An 18,643-nucleotide genomic window follows, 5' to 3' on the forward strand; every position below is an offset into this window, starting at 1 on the left:
AAATGAAGCTTGTTGAAATGAAATTTAATGAGGGGGAGAAAATTAAAGGAATTTAGAGAAGGGGGGGAGATAGTATTGTGGATGAGTGTGTGCGTGTTTGAGAGAGTATGTAAAAAAATGTACAAAGGCGTGAAAATCTAATTGTGAGTTTATGCATGTTACTCCCCCCGCACACACAAACATACTTTCAAAATGGTTCAGCAGCCCGTTAGTAAGATATAGTGTCGGGAAGAGAGGATGTGGGATCAAATCTCTGGTGTGATGCAGAGACGAAGGGAATAGTGTTTGGAGGGAGGGAATCAAAGGAGAGAACATTTAAAGAAAAATTGACAAGGTAGGAGGGAAGAGGTGAAATGGAGAAGGTGGAGTAGAAAAGAGAGAGAGAGGGGGAGATAAAGAAATTTCCAAATAATCCACTTGGAATATTATGCTCAAGATGCTTTATGCATAAAGAAAGGGTACTTATCAAAACTGATTTAATTATTTTGGCAAAAAAGAAAGGTAGGCCTATAGGTGAACATAAAAGGAGAAATTTGGCCTCGTATTAATTGTTTTCACAGAAGCAAAAACAAAAGGTTTAAAAGAAAATCTCTCCGTTTCTTTTTTACTTGCTACGTACAAGCAGCTTTCCCATGACACGTATTAAATTGTTTGTAACGTGTGCATATCATTAGATACATTCACTTCTAATTCTGTGAGAACATTTTCAGTTACCATGACCCATTCTTTTTTTTCTTCAAAATTTTTAAATTGCATATTAATACTTCAGTCACAACCCTCAAAATTAGCCTGGTCGGCGAGTTTTTAGCCAATTTCGCTCGGGCACCGAGCGGCAGCCGTTCAGGCACCATTGGTTTTGGGGCATCGCCATAGATGGGCATCGCTCGGTCGCCGCTAAAATAAAACAAAAAAAAAAAAAACGGGAAGAGAAAAGGGGGAAAGAGGGAAAGAGAAAGAAAAGGAGAAAATGGAAAGGGGAAAAAAATAAAAAAGAAAGAACATAAAAAGGGGAAATGGAAGGAAAGCGGGAAAAGGAAAGAAGAGCACATGAGGAAGTTGGCGACTTTTACAAAAAATTTCCACATTTGCTATGCTGTGCTGCCTCAAAATATTTAGCTTATCATCTGCAACTGCGTTGAAGTTAATATGTGTTGTGTATGTACCCGCGATTCGATAAAACAGTGGTCATTTGCAATGTTTAAAAATATTATGGGGTTCCGGGGGCTCCGCCCCAGACCAGTGGCGGCACCAAGGCGGAGGCACAGGGGGTATTTGCCCCCAGAAAGTTGGCCCCACCCCCGAAATTTCGAAAAAAAATGTATAATAAATGTTGTCCTAAGCATCCTACTAAAGCTGCAAAGTGCTCCAAAATAGCTTTTTCGTTCCTTAAATTTTGAAAATTATCTCATCCATTCACTGCTGAGTTCCCAATAATTTTTGTCAGTAACATAAATCTCTCATTCAAAATGTCGCCCGCGCTATACACGCTCGCAGTAGCTGTTAACTGAGATAAGTAAATTATCTGTTCAAATGGGGCTTAACAATCCAATGTTCAAGTCAATATGCTTCTCGCGATTAGAGTTTCCATTATTCGTTTTAGCGAGATACGCATCCTGCGTATACTAGCTCATAATTTTCATAAATTAAAAAAAAGCTCCCACTACCCGCTCCATTAAAAGTTTAACTAGATAGCCATCCAGTTCATGATTACAAAAAGTGCTCATAGAACGTCCAGTTATCATCACAGGATGTAAAAACTTTTCAGCTCGCGCTTCGTACTATAATCATCTTCATGACCCAATGCAAACAGCTAGTCCTTAACAAGTCCCTTTTCAAGTCAGTAGGGTATACATTAAAAGATAATAGCTCGCGCTTCTTGCTTGATTTTGAGAAATAGGCAAAATATTTGTGTGTTGACCCGCCCCCAAATTTTCTTTTGCCTCCCTCGAGGTTAAAGATCCTGGGGCCGCCGATGCCCCGGACCCAATCCGCATAGCACTGGCCCCCAAAGTTCTACAACTGATGAAAGACAAGGAAAGGAAGATGTAAGACATGTAAGATATGATATCATTTTCTGAATACCATGTCAGATCAATTTTTTCTCGCTCGTTTGGGACTTATATTTATCAACTTTTTGCTGCGCACACCACGCTGTGCCACTCTTTTTTTTTTGGGGGGGGGTACTTATCGCGCATTGAGCTTCGCCCTAATGCTCGGGGCACAATCATAAAAAAAATCCTATTCATTCCATGAATATGACGGGAAATTTTTGGCTCTTGCCCCCCCCCCCCACCGACCCCTGTTACGCCCCTGACCTGAACCCTATGGCATGTTTTTATGTCGGACAATAATCATAATAGATTCAATCAGGGTCGGCAATCCTGGGGTCGGCACAGTGCCCCCCTCCATTTTTGAACCACTAAAAAACTTCCCTTTTTATTCAAGGAAAATGCCCCCTCACAGATCTATACTGTGTCCCTTTCACCTGAGGAGGACCCGTTTTACATGTTTTAAGTGTTACAAAATGCTCTTTCTTGTTTGAGGAGGACCCGTTAGGTGTGACCAAGTGCTTTTTTTCATATAAGTGCCATTTTTTAAAACCAAAAATGTCCCCTGTCGAACGTGTTCTGTTCTCCTTTCACCTTAGAAGGGACGGTGATAATACGTTAACAAGTGCCCCTTTTCCTTCTTATGGATGCCCTTTCACGTATCAGTAACCCTTTTTACCTTAGAGAAGTACCCCTTTCGAACTTGTTCTGTGCCCCTTTCACCTGAGAAGGACCCGTCTTATGTTTTAACGAGTACCCCTTTGAACCAAGAATTTTTCTCATTTTATGTTACTTATTTTGAAGGAAAAGAATGTAAGAATAATTATTCGTGCCTTAGTTTCATGAGCCATGTGAGTGGGATGGATAAGCAGTGACGTCACTAGCCTAGCGTACCTACGGGGGGGGGGCAGTCTGCCCCCCTGACGAGCCACCACCCATGCAAAGGACGTATCCCTGCCCCCCCCTGACGAGCTTGAAAGACCTTTTTGCCCCCCTGACGAGCTTGAAAGACCTTTTTTGCCCCCCTGACGAGCTTGAAGACCTTTATTGCCCCCTGACGAGCTTGAGGACCCCCGGTTTTTTTTTGCTTGTCAATTTTTTTCTGGTACGAAATCCTTTATTTGTGATTGAAGACCTTTTTTTTTGCTTGGTGGACGTTTTCGCCCCCCCCCCCGTGGATAATCCTAGGTACGCCACTGAGTGACATGCAGATGGGGGGGGGGCAAGATCCCCAAAGGCCTCCCCCATCTGTATGCCACTGTTTACCAATTCTCACGACCAAGAAAAAAAAAGAGAAAAGGAACAAAATGGATGAAGAGAAGGGTAAAATATGAAATCATTTTTTGAATGTTATGCAAAATCCTTCAAATTGCATTATTATTTTAAAAGAGTGAAAAAAATAGCCCCTCATAATTTTGTTCAATTACATCACTGTATATAAGTATTTTTTCCATGTTTTAAGATAGTGCCCCCCCCCCCACTTTCAACTTCGCTTCGCCGTCCCTGGATTCAATAGGGGAAAAATGCATTCACTGTTAACCGAACAAAAACCAATGCAAATATGCTTCTATTCTTTTGGCACTCTTAATAAAAAAAGATTAATTTATCGTTTCTTCACCATACTTTATTTAATTTTTTAAGTGCGGATGATGTTTACATTTTCGAGAAAGATATATTTTATTCATGTTTTACTTATTTAGTTTACCTTCTTTTTTGCATCGTTCAACGTTCACTTTCTAGTTTTATTTCTTTGTTTCTCTCCTTGATTGATTTTTCTGAAACTTAGTGATCAATTACATGTTGAAAATAAAATTACAAAGGAAAGAAATCGATCTTGAAAAAAAAGATAAGCCAAAAGCGGAGTGACAGGCGATGGATTGTCATGGCAACGTCATTGTTGACATCGGTTCCCTTCATTGTATTCCAGGGGTGGGATCGAAAACAACTTGGAACGGTGTAAAAAACCAATCGGGTCAATGTCGATCGAAGACAGTCAAAAGATGACTGAAAGAGAACTCATAGTCACCATCGAATTGATTGGCTCCTAGCCTTCTTTCAGTTATGGTGTCATCGCATTTTAATTTTGATTTTGTATTTGAAATTTAATGAGGTGTCTTATTTTCTAAATTGTGTCTATTACAGACACATTATACTGTTGACATCTGTGGCATTTCCTGGTCGTTAGCAAAAACGTTGTTTGTCCAGTTTTTTCCCAGAAGTTTTCTTCTCAGTCACATAAAAATGATTCGTTTCTCAGAATACGAATAATGCTTAAAGGGTGCGTGTAGTAAGCATACAAACCACTTCGATCTCTCGTATTACCCATTCATTCATTGAGAGCAAAACAACAATGGTGTAGTTTGGTAAATAAAGACCAACCAAGACAGTGCTACCAAAGTAGCTTGCAGTATTGACAAATCAAAATCATTGCCTCAAGATCACCAAGCAATTTGCACCTCATTATAACTGGACTATTCAATACCACTGGTAGCTGAAAAGAACTCTGTGATATTGTTCTTGTCTCATGTAGGCCTATACGGTGAGTATTATTCATTTTAACTATACTGCTGAGAAGTGGTTATTTCTTGGCCGTGCTGTTGATATTGCATTATTATGCGAATGAGCTATATGTTACATACCTGGAGTAAGATAACAAATGCCTTTCTTATTTCGTGTCAACATGCAATATGTCAGAGGTTGCCAGGCATAGCAACAACTGTTGTTATTCATCAGTAACATATCACAGGGTTATACTGTAAACTACACGGATAAAGACCATGTGAATGTATTGTACATATATCAACAGTTGGTACACAGTAAAAACTAAATTAAATAGCAAGTATAGGCCCTAAATTGTACAAATTCTGATTTACGGTTGATCCATAAGAGTTTAAAGGAAGTCTGAGCACCCGTTTAATAAACTTAGGCAGTAATTAATGTTTTTGAACAAATCGTGCACCTGGGTCGCTTTTATATGTTACGTTCATTACCCAGTTGTCACAGGTTTTGCTGACATAGCATCGAATAGCAATAATCTAATATGTTCTTGTCTCCGAAAGGGGGGGGGTATTTTAGAAGATGAAATTGTTTGCACTTTGAAACATATTTTATTACTCAGAGATCATCGATATCATATTTGTTATGTTTTATTGAGAAAGATAACGAATCTGTAAATAGTGTACTAGGTGTGAGTTGTTAGTACACGAACAGATCTACATACTTACAGATATATTTTTTTGAAACGTGGTAAGATAGGTATAGACTTTGAGGCACGGCTTAAAGTCAGCAGTCAAATTATTTTAGCATGCTCGTTACTAGCTGGTACTTAAATTAAGAAAATGAAACCGCTGAGATAATAAACAAATCCAAAATGTTGTGAAAATGATATCAGCCTTCTAGAACCTAGAAAGTGACACGACATATGCTCCGACGACATTTCTTTATCTCAAAGGGCATAGGGTTAGAGTAGGATTATATACCATAGAGTATATATACACTCTTAAAATAAGTCAGTCAAATTGACTAGATCAGTATAGTCAACGTATATGCTAGTCAGAAATAACTCTGTTCCAGTAAATACGCCAAGAAAATAGTCAAATATGACTCGAATAACAGTTGCACCCATCTGACCCGATTATCTAGTTATTTTACGAGTGTATAGTCCTATTAACCCTGTGGACTTTTGGTTCAGAATAATGTCAAGATAAGGACATTATTTAGTCTGGGAGTTATAGGTTTTATGTTTGGCTTATAACGTGCAGATTTTCCATCTGAGCAATTGTCGCCGGAGCAAATGTCATGGAACCAATTTAATGCCCTTTCATCTCCCTATAAATCAATGTAAAATACACTGTCATTGATAGGATTCTTCGTAAAGTATTGCTTTGTTCAATGAAGATGATACAATAAACATATTTCACAAGATGTTATCAATAAAACTTCAAAAATGAGCTACCCCAGCTTTAGGGCCTGGTCTATCGGGTCAATTCAGGACATGTTGAATTCGAACATAATAGATTTCAATAAAAGATTGTTATTTTAGTCCACTATATAGGTGGGTTCCCTAGTCCCCACCTATAGTTGAAACTCAATTAAAAAAGTCCCGGGCCCCCGTTTATTTTTTGTGGGGCATTTCTTACAAGATGAACAATTTCTTCGACAAAATGTGATATATAAAACACTATGGAACATACAGTTTTGCCTCACATAATATAAAGCCCCTTATTGGTGAGATATTAACCTGCTGGTGCTGCTGTTTCTCTTATATGTATGTTAATAGTATACGAATTATCAACTCTTTGATACTGATAATACCAGCTTGCTTATCCCTGGATAACATTGGTAGGTTAGTATATACAGGTAAAACACAACAAACCTTCTATCATACAGATTATATTATTATTGATTGAACATGGTATTAAAGTCAAACCGTCTTTATATCGATTAGGGAAGACATTATTGTTTGTAAAGATGTGTTTTCTTTGAACTGTTTTTATATGATAACGATCTGTTTATTGCTTCTAGTTCTATGATGTAAGATTTTCATTTACCATGGGTTTTTTTTTTAGATAAATGCGACTTGGTCGTGATTTTTTTTTTTTTTTTTTTTTTTTGGGGGGGGAGCGTCCGCAATCCCTCAGATGTACGCTATATACTAGCCTTACAAGTGAGAAATTATAGATGATATACCCAGCAGGTATAAGCTCCAATATCAAGTTGTCTTGGTAACCCCATGATTCATTTTGAGGAGGCTGAAAATCTTGGCATTTTTTTATTGGGGGAAAAAAAACCCATTGTCTTTAAAGTGTGCATTTCCAAAAGATGCGACCATGTAGATTACTTGTTGGGGCCAGTAATAAATGAATAAAGACCCACCCCCCCTCAAAAAAGGATGACGCTGAAGATTTCTTCAGATTCGGATGTAAATTTTTGCAAGTTGTGAAAATACAAGCAATATTAGCAAGTGTATTGTGGTAGGTGCATTTAAATTAATTGACGTGATTCCACCATGTACTGCATACTTCAATAATGATTTTGATAATAATTGTCGATTAGCATATATTAGATACTATACTTATAATAATCTCTATCAAAATAAAGTTAGTATAAGTATGCGAAAAAGGTGTATCGGCCTAAATTTAAGTCCGATTACGTTATTTCGATGCTAGAGTCGTTTTTTTCCTACAATGTTGATTCTAAGTAACTCGATGCTGTCACTTATTCATTGTATTCAATGTATCTTAATCCTTCCAATTTACGTATAAACAATCATTTTTGGCGAATTCTAAAGTATTCTGAAACATGAAATTTATTCTACTCTGAAGAAAAGGGGTTCGTTTCATATTGTACTTTTATTCGAAATATTAAAAATGTTTTATGTATTCACAGTTCGCAGCAAGTACAATTCATTTCTATTCAAACATTGTGTGTTGTAATATCCTGTATATTATAGGCATGTATGGGCGATCATGGTGATATTGTAGAATGTTGACACTAGTCCTCAGTGTCAAATGTTATATTATACATGTTGCATATTTAAAAAAAAAATTCTTATAAAAGAATTATTCTTTATCACGACTAAAATCTATAATTAATAGTACAAAAATAATGATGACATTGGCTTGCCTACAAGAAGGGTTTTCAATGTACTTTATTATGTATTTCCGGATAATTTCAAACGATATCAATCATGTTATTTCGTTACTATTATCAACAATGTTTTCCTCACAAAGTCTTCCACGATTAAAATGCAATTTACTGACCTATTAATTTATAAATGCTTCATCCATGCGTGCATAGAATAGGGTGATCAAGCGAATCAGCTTTCTTCTCTATGATTGTTTACTTGTATCCATGACAACACTGGGCTCTGCCAATATTTTGTTCTTTGACTGGAAATAATCATGCATTATCCTGTCCCATCCCCCTCTCTCCCCCTCTCTTAATTCTCTCTCGCATTGTCAACATGTTTGAATATCCATGTGGGCTGTAACCTGAAAAGAATACAACTTTTATCAATACACTGTATATATACAAAATTTCGATGCTGTTTTTGAACTTCAATCATGAACATTAATATACTATAGACCTCCTCCTACTTCCTTTCTTGTTTTTTTTAAATAATCCTATATAAGAATCTGCCGTCTCATACCTACCCACCCATGGTCACTCATACCAGCTAAGTTTTGTTCAATTTCTTGTATTTAGATTTTATCTGGATTTTTAACATTTTAAAAAGTACAATATGATTTTCTACTGTTACTAAAAATTTGTTAGCAATGATTATCAAACATTGCACCACGTCAATGATCTTGATTCGTTATTATTTATACGTCAGTAGTCTGAATGTGATTATATTATTATTAATCATATTGTTATTTAACATCATATTGTTATTAACAACATTTCATGCATGCCAATAATGTATGTTATATATATCGTTATATTGGATCAGACAGCTCAACTGGAATATGAATGGGTCCATCTTGTAATATTTTTCGGGTCGAATTCCCAGCAATAATGATGATCTTTCAGTCAGATAACCCCCCCCCCCAAAAAAAAATGTATATATCATACATACTATACTGATATTTGGATTTAATCTCGACACAAAATGAATTCATTTCTCAGTTCTTCATCTTGACAGGAGACAGAGTAAATAAAATAATGGATGCTGAAGAGAAGCTCTCGTTGTTATCCTGCTCACACCCTACAAGAATTCATTGAAGCTGGTCATTACTTGTTTGATCAGTGGTGACGGGCACAATCAATAGAAGATGCAATAGAATAAAATATACCCCGTTTCCCGGGTGACAGCACGCATACGGACTGCTCATATCATATCATATCTTATCAAGGAGGTCCTGGTTAATTAACACTCCTTTGGTAATATTATTTTGGGAATATTATCATCACGTATTTCATACATTCGAAATGTGGAGAAACAAAGTCAAATGCTGAATGTTTTTTATTAACATACCACGGTAGGCTGGTTTGAACATCATAGGTGCACATCCTGGGGAAGGTGAAGCTAAAGTGGTAAGGGGGTGCACATTAAATTGGGAGGCGGACTTAAAAGTTTGGAAAATCAGCTGTTGAAAGCAGAAGAAAGGGTACAAATTTCGTTTTGCTTGCTAGTGTCGGAACTCTTCTGCCTCAGCGGTGGGGGGGGGGGGGGACGTGCACCCCAGCCTGCGCCCTTGAGACCATCGGTTTGTTCTTATTTTGAAGTATCTATATTTTCGTGACCATCTTGCCTTCATTGATTACCCAAAATTCCTTTTTCTCTGACACGTTTCTTTGTCAATATTGAGGCTACTTTGGAATCTCTAAGAGAAGTATATCCAAGATATATAATCAAAGTTTGGAAAAGCACTCCGGTCCACGTTCGGTGCTCATGACGATTAAAGTACCAATAATGGATATACATTATACGATAATTTCTTTTGAACATAATGCACTATTAAATCGTTCTTAATAATAATAATAATGATAATTACGCTATATTTACCCAGGGTAGCCACTTCAGTGCCGCAAATTGTTCTCGTATAGCGGGCCCTGCTATTATCATTACCCGGCAAAGATAGGCTAACTAATCAGGTGCACACAGCTCTTTTGAGGAATTACCTCCTGCCGGTACCCATTTATATCACCTGGGTCGAGTGCAGCACAGCGTGGATAATTTTTTTGGTGAAGTTGAAGGAAATTACGCCTTGGCTGGGATTTGAACCCACGGCCCTCTGTTACTGGGCCACGACGCTCCACATAGTAAACGAAAATAATATATTTCACCCAGACAAATGTTGAAAGCTCTAAAACGGTAGAAAGTTGCGAACATAATGCAGTATCCATGGTATAAATGAATATTTTAATATATGTTCTAATGCTTCTTTTATTCCACAATATCTGCCCATCGATTTACTTTGACAGGAATTGCAACAGATACAGATACCGATTTCCGGCCGCTTCCCTGGTGTCGCATCCGTCATCACCTTACGATCGGAAAATACTAGTAGACAAATGGCTACAAATCGGGATCCAGACGAAGTCTTGCCGTACATAGATCGTGTGAACTCGGATCTGGCTAATAAACTTCGTGCTCTCAAAGAAGGATCGTGTCAACAGCTTTATAAAAAGACGAGAAGCTTTATTGGTGCTTTGCAACGTTCACCAACAGGTCAAAATACAACATATGGACCAAGCATCAACACAATTTTACAGGTGCAGTTATATTGGAATGTTGAATTTGACTATTAAAGGGGAAGTTCACCCTGAAGAAAACTTTGTTGTAAAAATAGCAGAAAAAATAGTAAAAAATATTGGTGAAGGTTTGAGGAAAATCCGTTAAAGAGTAAGATAGTTATTAGAGTTCAAAATTTTGGATTTGTGACGTCATAAACGAGCAGCCGCCCCATGTGTTATGTAATATAAAATGTATGAATTTCAAATTTTGTATGGTTCCTGATGACTTAATTTTGTTTTCTTTTCATGATCGGGTGTGAAATGATTAGTCTATTGATATACAAAAGCTATAGTGAAAACTATTTTCAATTTTCTGAGAAAATGACATTTCATTGATTTTTTACCATTCGCTATGTAGGAATGCTGCTCGCATATGACGTCACAAATCAAATAATTGAAATTCTAATAAATTTTCAATTATTTGATGAATTTTTCTCAATCCTTCGGCAATATTTTTATTATTTTTTTTCTGCTATTTTTACAATAAACTTTTTGTCAGGGTGATCTTCCCCTTTAATATGATAAACGCTCCCAAAAGGTGTAGCACGCAGGGCAGGGGTCTTAGTAGAATTCACAGAAAATATGAAATAAGGTCAAAATATGGAATATATCTGATACAACATATGAAGAAGAATCCCAGATCATGATTTTAACATCATGATCGCCATCATGGTCATCACTGATATAGTTTGTATAATGTAAATTGATTATTTTAGGTCAAATTGCTTATCCGTTCATAACTCATGCCTTATAGCATTTAACATCACACTATCATCTGAATATTGACAATAATCTTAATATTTTTGGTAATTCATATTCAATATTGATTTGATGATTCATGATGAATATTCGTGATAAAATTTTTATTGACAATTCATTTTGAATATAAAATCAGGCATATATGATCAAATAAATGACTAATAGATGTATTAACCAAACTAAACCAAACAAAGCAAGCTATGTGAACAATGTGACCAGCACATGGTTAAATACTATATTATTATTCATTTAATGGGTATGTTTTATTATTATTATTATTATCATCACCATCATTATTATTATTATGTTTGCATGTAGTAGCACTTACTATTAGTAGTACTGCAATATCATCATCATTATAACTATTATTGTTATTTATAATGTTATTATTATCACTTCTACTATACTACATTTAATTTACAGGTACGAGATTGTTACGATCATTCAGTGAAATTAGATGGTGATAGGACGTCCCATTTCACCGAAGTCCTCCAACTGTTTCTCGTATCAGTAAAAACTCTTCGAGAATTATGCGATGAAATTCATAGCTGTATCGGAGAGAATATCATGGCCCTGACTGTACACGAAAAACAACGAGCTAAAGCCGAAAAGATCCGAAGTAACATCGAGTTTTGTCGGAAGTACCTGGAGGAGGATACGGACTTCCACGAGTTGGCTTCTCACAAGACGACTGAAAAACTTCGGGGGTTGAACACCGGCGAGGTGTCGGATTGGGGCGCTGTCCTCAACCTCATTCCTGTTATTATGTCCAAGTTTCAAGATGTGTATAACGCGGTAAGTAAACAAACATCATTCAACATGAAAAATTCAGAGTAAGGTAATATTATAAACTACTAGCCAAAAAAAAAACACCTAGTGTGGATAAGTGGTAACCTCAAAAGTAAATACTGTACATGGAGAGCCCTTCTAAAATGCCATTGAATATAGCTTGTACATTTGTATTTTTTTATTTTTTATCTTAACATGGATTTAGAAGACAGTCTGAACATGTACCATGTTTACAGGGAGTCAATTAAACAAATAGGCTCCAACATAATTTTATAAAGCCGTTTTTCTTTTACATTCTTTCATTGAGTGGGGGAGTTAATTTTGGGTTTGTTTACTTATTGACGATTCTAGATATTAAGTCGGTATTAGATCGTTAAGTGTTAAAAAAAAAACCCAAGAACGCAATATTGATATCTTGTTCGCTGCTCAACTGATTGTCATTTCAGTGCGTGTATCAAAGAGTTGGGGGGGTGAGTTTATTCAGATGTGTATCAATCAGATATGATTATTTACGTCTGGGACCAGCCTTTAACATCATCCGAATGACGTGACCAGTAGACAGTCTAGTCGGAGAACTGATTTTTAGCAATTTTTTTTAATTCCCTGAAGTATCTTTAGTTAACGAATCTTTATGTTCCCTTTGATGAAATCGTGTCCCATGGAGTTCAAAATTTGCAATTTGGGCGGCCATCTTTGATATTTCATGAAAATAAATTATTTGCAAATTTTTGACACAGACAATGCGAAAATTTGAATTGAATACACTTTTCACATTGTTTTACAGTAGAAATAAAATAGTTTTCTGGGTTTTTTCTGGGTAAACAGGAATTATTCGTTGTAATTTTTTACATTGTTAACAGCGATATGTTACAAATTTGGCATTTTTACATGATTATATCGGTGTCGTCCAGTGAGAGCAGACGACCTTTTGGATTATGGTCCCTCTACGTCGATTCCTGTCCAATTTACGAACCAGTCAGCTTGTCGTTGCTATAACAACCCGTACCGCTATCCGCGAACAATTGCATAAGTGCAATTCGTCTGCACACAATAGCAAGTTGTTATCGGTGCGTGTAATCATTACGCAGAAAAAAAAACACCTGTGCCTATTATAGGCGTACAGTGTATAGTGTGTAGAGATACCGATTTTGTGCTGCAGGTGTTTTTTTAGCGCTCGTCCATAGTCATTTTTGCTGTGTGCAAGGTAAAATAATTAAAAGGTTCCTCATTTGACTTGCTAAAAACCTTTGATCGAAGTATATTATCAAGACATTGTATGACTGTAAGTTGTTGGATAGTACCGCTATGCCAGTATCACTAGTACCAGGTATATAATTATTGACATAATTGGTGACATAGTAGTGGCCTGTACGTGCATAATGTAAATTTGCACGATGAAATTTGATTTCTCAAGAACTAGAGGCTGAAAGAAGACGCATGACAAATCGTTATTTCCTGACACGTATATAGCAACTTGTAGAGTCTAAAAGGGTGAAATATAATTCATTATTAAATATCATTTCAAAATCTATCAAAAATTTGATATTCGCATTTACATGTATAAGGTCAAAATTTTTGCTCGCTCACTTCGTTAGCTCGCAACTTTTTTTTTTACAAACACCGATCGACATGCACCCATACAAGCCTACATACAACAAGCCAAATGCTTCAAGTATTGACCCATCTATCCAAATAAGTTTATATTAATTATTCAAAGAGAAATTAAGGGGTATACGATTTAAGCAAATCGTACTCGACAAAGTCGACCCGGAAGTGTAATCACAATTTGAATAAAACACATTTTTTCTCCATAAAATGCATTCTGAAATATCAGTAATATTTCAAAATGTTCCTGTCATTTTCCTTGCATTGATTGTTTGATCTATTTGGTAATAGTAGGGCCTTATAATGTTCAATGTATCTTGTATGCTAATAAAAAGATTACAAAAAAAAACCAGCTGATATTTTTTTTTCCTATAACTTTATCTTTTTGAAATATTTTTTATGATTTTCAATATTAATATTAATAATATTACTTGTTTTGATAGACTGCAGATTGGACATCAATCACCCGCGCTGAAAGGAACACCATCTTTGCTCCATCTAAGAGAGTAAGTAGCTCAAGGGCAGGTTCAAGACCAGGTTCAAGGCAGAGCGGTGGAAGAAACTCATCTCAAGCCATGAAGGGAAACCAAACAAATATGGCCCAAAACCAGACCAAGAAACCACGAAAAACCTACGGTATGTGTCCCCTTTCTTTGTTTTCAGAATAACATTTTCTTTTTGATAATTGACATACACCTATCACTACAGCGGCTAAAAGTGTTTAGTGGACTTAAGGAATGCTTCCTGTAGGGCTATTGTGTTTCCGTGGTCTAGTCTCACAAAAACGTCAGTGCTACTTTTATTTGAGCCCGGTCATTTTTGTAGTGGGGAAGGGGTAGGAGGCCTACCCCAGGTGTGTTTTTTTGGTGCCGGGTAAAAATGGCAGAGGTAAAAATGGCAGAGGTAATAATGGCAGAGGTAAAAATGGCAGAGGTAAAAATGGCACAGGTAATAATGGCAAAGGTAAAAATGGCAGAGGTAAAAATGGCAGAGGTAATAATGGCAAAGGTAAAAATGGCAGAGGTAAAAATGGCAGAGGTAATAATGGCAGAGGTAAAAATGACAGAAGTAATAATGGCAGAAGTAATAATTGCAGAAGCAAAAATGACGGAGATAAAGATCATGACATACTAGATCAGCAAGGAAAGGTATAGCCTTTCCAGTTAATATCAGTCATAATTATTGACCTTGAATGGACTCCTATCGACAAAATTAGTATTATGAACTGATTAGATATTATTTGGATTTTTTCACCATTTTAGGTCTATACTTTATCGTTGATATGATTAAACACAAACATTTTAATGCCAAAATGATTTTAATTAGTGAGTGATGGAAGGATTTATCTTGGCCAGTTTGTATATACATGTAGTAGAACAGCACATCATCACATACATACCAAACGAATTGTATTATGAACACCATTGTGCGCTACCATTAACACACTGAAATAGACGAGTTCGGGATTTCTTTGAACCACATGCGTAACTTGGCTAACAGAAGATTCTGTAATAAAAGTAATTTTTCATATTTCAACATCATAATGAATCCGAATAAATATTAATATGATGCGTATATAGTTTAATGTAAATGATATAATAATAGCAACTAGTGTTAATTTTTTCAGAGTAATACTTCATTGCAGCTAGTCCAAGTTCTTTAACTAGTTTCTATAATTATGGTGACGGATACCGCATGAATTTTGAAATGTGTAGGGAATCAGGGATTTAAATTTATAGGTGTTTCTTAGGTACCATTATTTCGACCTGTTTTGAAGGGGAAATTCACTCTGACGAAAGGTTTACTGTAAAATAGCAATATATATATATATATATTGGTGGTTTGTGAAAAATCCATCAAAGATTAAGAAAGTTATTAGAAGTTTGAGTTTTTTTTATCTGTGACGTCATGTACTAGTAACAACCCCGTATTTTATGCACCAAAATGTCTACTTTTCAGTGGTTCATGATTGCTAAGAATATACTTGAGGTACAGTTAAAACCATTTTCATTTTTTTAGGGAAAACTGCTCGCAAATGACGTCCCCATTATCATGTAAAATTTCAGTAGCTTTTTAAATCTTTGATGGATTCCCTAAAACCCTCACCAATATCATTTTGATAAACTTTATGTCAGTGTGAATTTCCCCTGTAATGAATTCAGTACAATATTAATTTGGGATCCAAAGTGTTCTTCAAATTTGAATATTAGAAGAGCGATATGACATGAGAAGGTCGTGCATGTAAGTCCAGGGGGAAAAAAGAAATATAAACTCAAGTGTTATCATTTTTACCTCAGCGATTTTTACCTCTGCCATTATTACAGCTGCTATTTATTCCTCTGCCATTTTTCCCTCTGCCATTTTTACCTCTGCCATTTTTACCTTTGCCATTTTTACCTTTGCAATTTTTACCTCTGCCATTTTTACCTCTGCCATTTTTACCTCTGCCATTTTTTACCTTTGCCATTTTTACCTCTGCCATTTTTACCTCTGCCATTGTTACACCGAGCCGTTTTTTTCGGGGGGGGGGGGGCAAACTGAAAAGGGTTAGAAAACATTAAAAAATCGTTTCATAATTTGCTTTGAGGAAAAGCCATTGGAATTGACCGTTCTGGAAGAAGCAAAATGTCAGCGCCTGTCCCAGTCTCACAGGAAGAAGCTGGTGAACTGTGACACGATTCACATTATTAGCATGTATAATCTAATATAATGATTATTATGATAATAATAATTATATTAATAATAATAACATTGATAAAGATAATATTAACGATAATAGTAATAGTAGTAATTATAATAATTATAATGATAATAAGAATAGTAATATTAATATTAATAATAATAATAATAGTTGTAGTAATAATAATAATAATAGTAATAATAGTAATAATAATAATAATAAAAATGTTAAATTGGTAATAACAATAATAATGATAAGGATAATAATAATGATGATAATGATAATAATAACAACAACAATAATATGGTCAATTTATATAGCAGAGCTACTATACTTAGCTTGACATGCTTGGTATCAATATCATTATTACCCCGGCCGTATGAGCCGCGATATTGGGCCAAAGCATTCATTGAATATATCCTACTGGGTACCCATTGACCTCACCTGGGTCGAGTGCAGCACAATGAGGGAAAATTTCTGGCTGAAGGAAACACGCCATGGCTTGGCTGGGATTCGAATCCACATCCCAATGATTAAAAGACGAGAGTCGTAACCACCTCGACGCCCCACAATCTACCATCTTTAACACACTCGTCTTATTACATACAGTTAAGCCAAAATCGTTCGGTAGTGAACCATAAAGTTGATTTTTAGATTGACTTAAAATTACAATACATGTAAATATTTTGAAAGTACAGTAGTGATCTATTTCATGTAATTTATAGTGTTTATTATAAGGCCTATAAATATCTCCCATTACAGCTGATCGAGTGGACGAGCGCAACAAAGGAAAGATATCTCTACTAGAGCGCCCTCCATTTAAGCCATCATCAAACCCTCCTCACAATCTATATCCCCAACTACACATACATCTGGGAGACCCTACTCAACATGTCTGAAGATTGTTCCCTTTTTAAGCCTTCGGATGACTCGACCAGGGATCGAACCCACGACCTTCGGGGCGGGCTGTTTACTACTCAGCCATCATCGGTAATATTGTAGTCTACATTGAATAATCAGTCGCCATGCCTTTGCTCATAATTTAAGGATTTAAGCGCTGTATATATAATTCCCGATGAACAGGTATATCCTGGCATTTAAAACCATTTACTTTTTTTTAACTCACAAATTAAAATTTTGTTATACGCTTTGTTACTATAGGTGAGGATCGTTATGTTTGATTTTCGGGGGTAACATTGGGCTTTAATATTGAGTTTAAATTCTTGAAAGAAATTCATCATGGTTTCGTTGTTGACATTCTGGTGGCACCATAAAATTTTCTTCACTGACCTATTGGTGTGGATTTGGCTTGGAAGTGCTGACCCTTCTAAAGAAATTTCAATTAATATTTTTTTGCTTTTCGTTATGTTAAGGTATTTTGTCAACGTGACTTTTTTCGCATTGTCTTTGATTAACTGGCCATTATGAGCATTTACAAGTAATTCCGTTTTTATTTCAACGTCTATAATTAGCTAAGAAGATATCAAGTTATTTGATTTAGTTTATTACTTTGTCTTTTAGTGTACATGTTAATGGTTGGGTCGATCCTTATAGTGTGCACCGCATACTTGGACCATGTCAGCCTCATTACAACGCTGCTTCTTTAATAGTCTTGCCGCAGTGCTGCCATTTACTCAATTTCTTCTCCAAAATCTTCGCGTTTGATATGGCACGTAAATAATCGACCTTATATACTCATTCTGTTGGTATATTTTGATAGTGAATTAAGAATTCGTAAATGATTTAATTGATACAGAGATGTTCATTTCTGTCATACTTGTAGTCTGTGTTAATACCTAAAACAAAATATTCTGACAATTTATTTAATACTTGTTTATCTCTAATCTGAATTTGAACATGTTCAATTCTGCCATTTATACGACAATGTTAAATGATGAAAAATCGAAGGTCCATAAAGTAATTTCCAATTTTAGTTGATACCCATTATTGTTCATATTCGTATACATTATAATATCGTTAAACCTTTATGATATAGATCATTAATTCTTTACTTCCTGGTTCTGATTTTAAGCTTATAACAATAACTCTGCGTTTGCTTGATTACTATTTAGAAATCATAATCATTCGATGTCTCAAACTGTATTGACTCTCTCTAAATTATTCATCTGCTAAAATCTTGACATGAATCATATTAGTGTTTTGTAATGTACTGTTTATTTATTTACATGTATATCTATCTTTATATCTATCTATCATAGCTATCTATTGATCCATCTATCTATCTTTCAATGTATTTCTACACAGTAATAAATAGCACGTTGTTTAAGCCTGTCACTCTAACAACAAGTTGTCATTGTTTAAAAGTTTAAACAGTAGTTGTTCAAGTGACGGGCATAAACAACGTGCTTAAAATTTTAAACAGCGTTTTACAGTGTATCTATATTGATCTGCATTATGAGACAAAATCCTCCTGATTGTATATGTGTATCTATATTGTGGACATATATTGTTTTCGTTAATGACATGATTTGATACAATAAAACCACACAAATAACACTCA

The 18,643-nt window shown here is 35.6% G+C and overlaps 1 protein-coding gene across 2 annotated transcripts; it reads left to right on the plus strand.

Annotated features, from left to right (window-relative positions):
- The first annotated feature begins 4,381 nt into the window (after positions 1-4,381).
- On the plus strand, positions 4,382-18,643 carry LOC121411577. 2 transcript variants are annotated; one of them, XM_041604372.1, is made up of 5 exons: positions 4,382-4,587; positions 9,978-10,268; positions 11,472-11,843; positions 13,886-14,078; positions 16,885-18,643. In XM_041604372.1, the coding sequence occupies exons 2-5, from the start codon at positions 10,068-10,070 to the stop codon at positions 17,019-17,021; spliced, it is 903 nt and encodes a 300-aa protein (XP_041460306.1). In that variant the 5' UTR covers positions 4,382-4,587; positions 9,978-10,067; the 3' UTR covers positions 17,022-18,643. The 2 variants fall into 2 exon arrangements, 1 of the variants encoding a protein (XP_041460306.1); XR_005969496.1 differs by lacking the exons at positions 4,382-4,587; positions 9,978-10,268; positions 11,472-11,843 and adding an exon at positions 12,941-13,041.

Source organism: Lytechinus variegatus, chromosome 3 (genome assembly GCF_018143015.1).
Source record: "Lytechinus variegatus isolate NC3 chromosome 3, Lvar_3.0, whole genome shotgun sequence".
NCBI classification, from domain to species: Eukaryota; Metazoa; Echinodermata; class Echinoidea; order Temnopleuroida; family Toxopneustidae; genus Lytechinus; species Lytechinus variegatus.